This window comes from Myotis davidii, unplaced genomic scaffold (assembly GCF_000327345.1).
Source record: "Myotis davidii unplaced genomic scaffold, ASM32734v1 scaffold43, whole genome shotgun sequence".
Lineage (NCBI taxonomy): Eukaryota > Metazoa > Chordata > Mammalia > Chiroptera > Vespertilionidae > Myotis > Myotis davidii.
In genome coordinates this window covers 2,346,709-2,347,186 of record NW_006294590.1, presented here as the reverse complement: position 1 = coordinate 2,347,186, position 478 = coordinate 2,346,709, and the positions used below count along the sequence as shown (strand labels likewise).

The 478-nt window shown below is 66.7% G+C and overlaps 1 protein-coding gene across 1 annotated transcript in view; it reads left to right on the top strand.

Annotated features, from left to right (window-relative positions):
- LOC107183927 (ATP-dependent RNA helicase DDX51-like) overlaps window positions 1-472 on the top strand; it is a 1,174-nt gene extending 702 nt beyond the window's left edge. Inside the window, exons 3-5 of the mRNA XM_015567232.1 lie at window positions 1-101; window positions 184-255; window positions 342-472. Coding sequence (XP_015422718.1) covers window positions 1-101; window positions 184-255; window positions 342-452 — 284 coding nt within the window. The 3' untranslated portion in view covers window positions 453-472. The remainder of the gene's footprint in view (window positions 102-183; window positions 256-341) is intronic.
- Window positions 473-478: the final 6 nt, after the last annotated feature.

Here is a 478-nt window from a genome sequence, read left to right as displayed (position 1 = left end):
GGTTCCTCGTGGCCAGAGGCGGCTACCAGCCCAGGGACCTCTGTGTTTCTGCCCCGACGGGCAGTGGGAAGACCCTGGCCTTTGTCATCCCCGTGGTGCAGGTGAGCGCGAGGGCCCCTCCCTCCTAGCAGGCTGGCGGGCGGAAGCCAGCTCTGCTCACACAGTGGCCCTCCTTGCCCGCAGGCCCTGCTGCAGCGAGCTGTGTGCCAGGTTCGCGCCCTGGTTGTGTTGCCCACTAAGGAGCTGGCCCAGCAGGTACGAGGACCCCGTGCCTGGGGTCACCCCAGAGTCCTTTCACTGGTGTGACTCCTCCGGTCAGGTGGTGACACGGCCTCTTGCAGGTGAGCAAAGTATTCAACGTCTACACCGACGCCACGCCTCTGCGCGTCGCCCTGGTCACCGGGCAGAAGTCGCTGGCCAAGGAGCAGGAGAGCCTCGTCCAGAAGACGTAGGTCCTGCTGGGCGCGGGCCCTGGGGA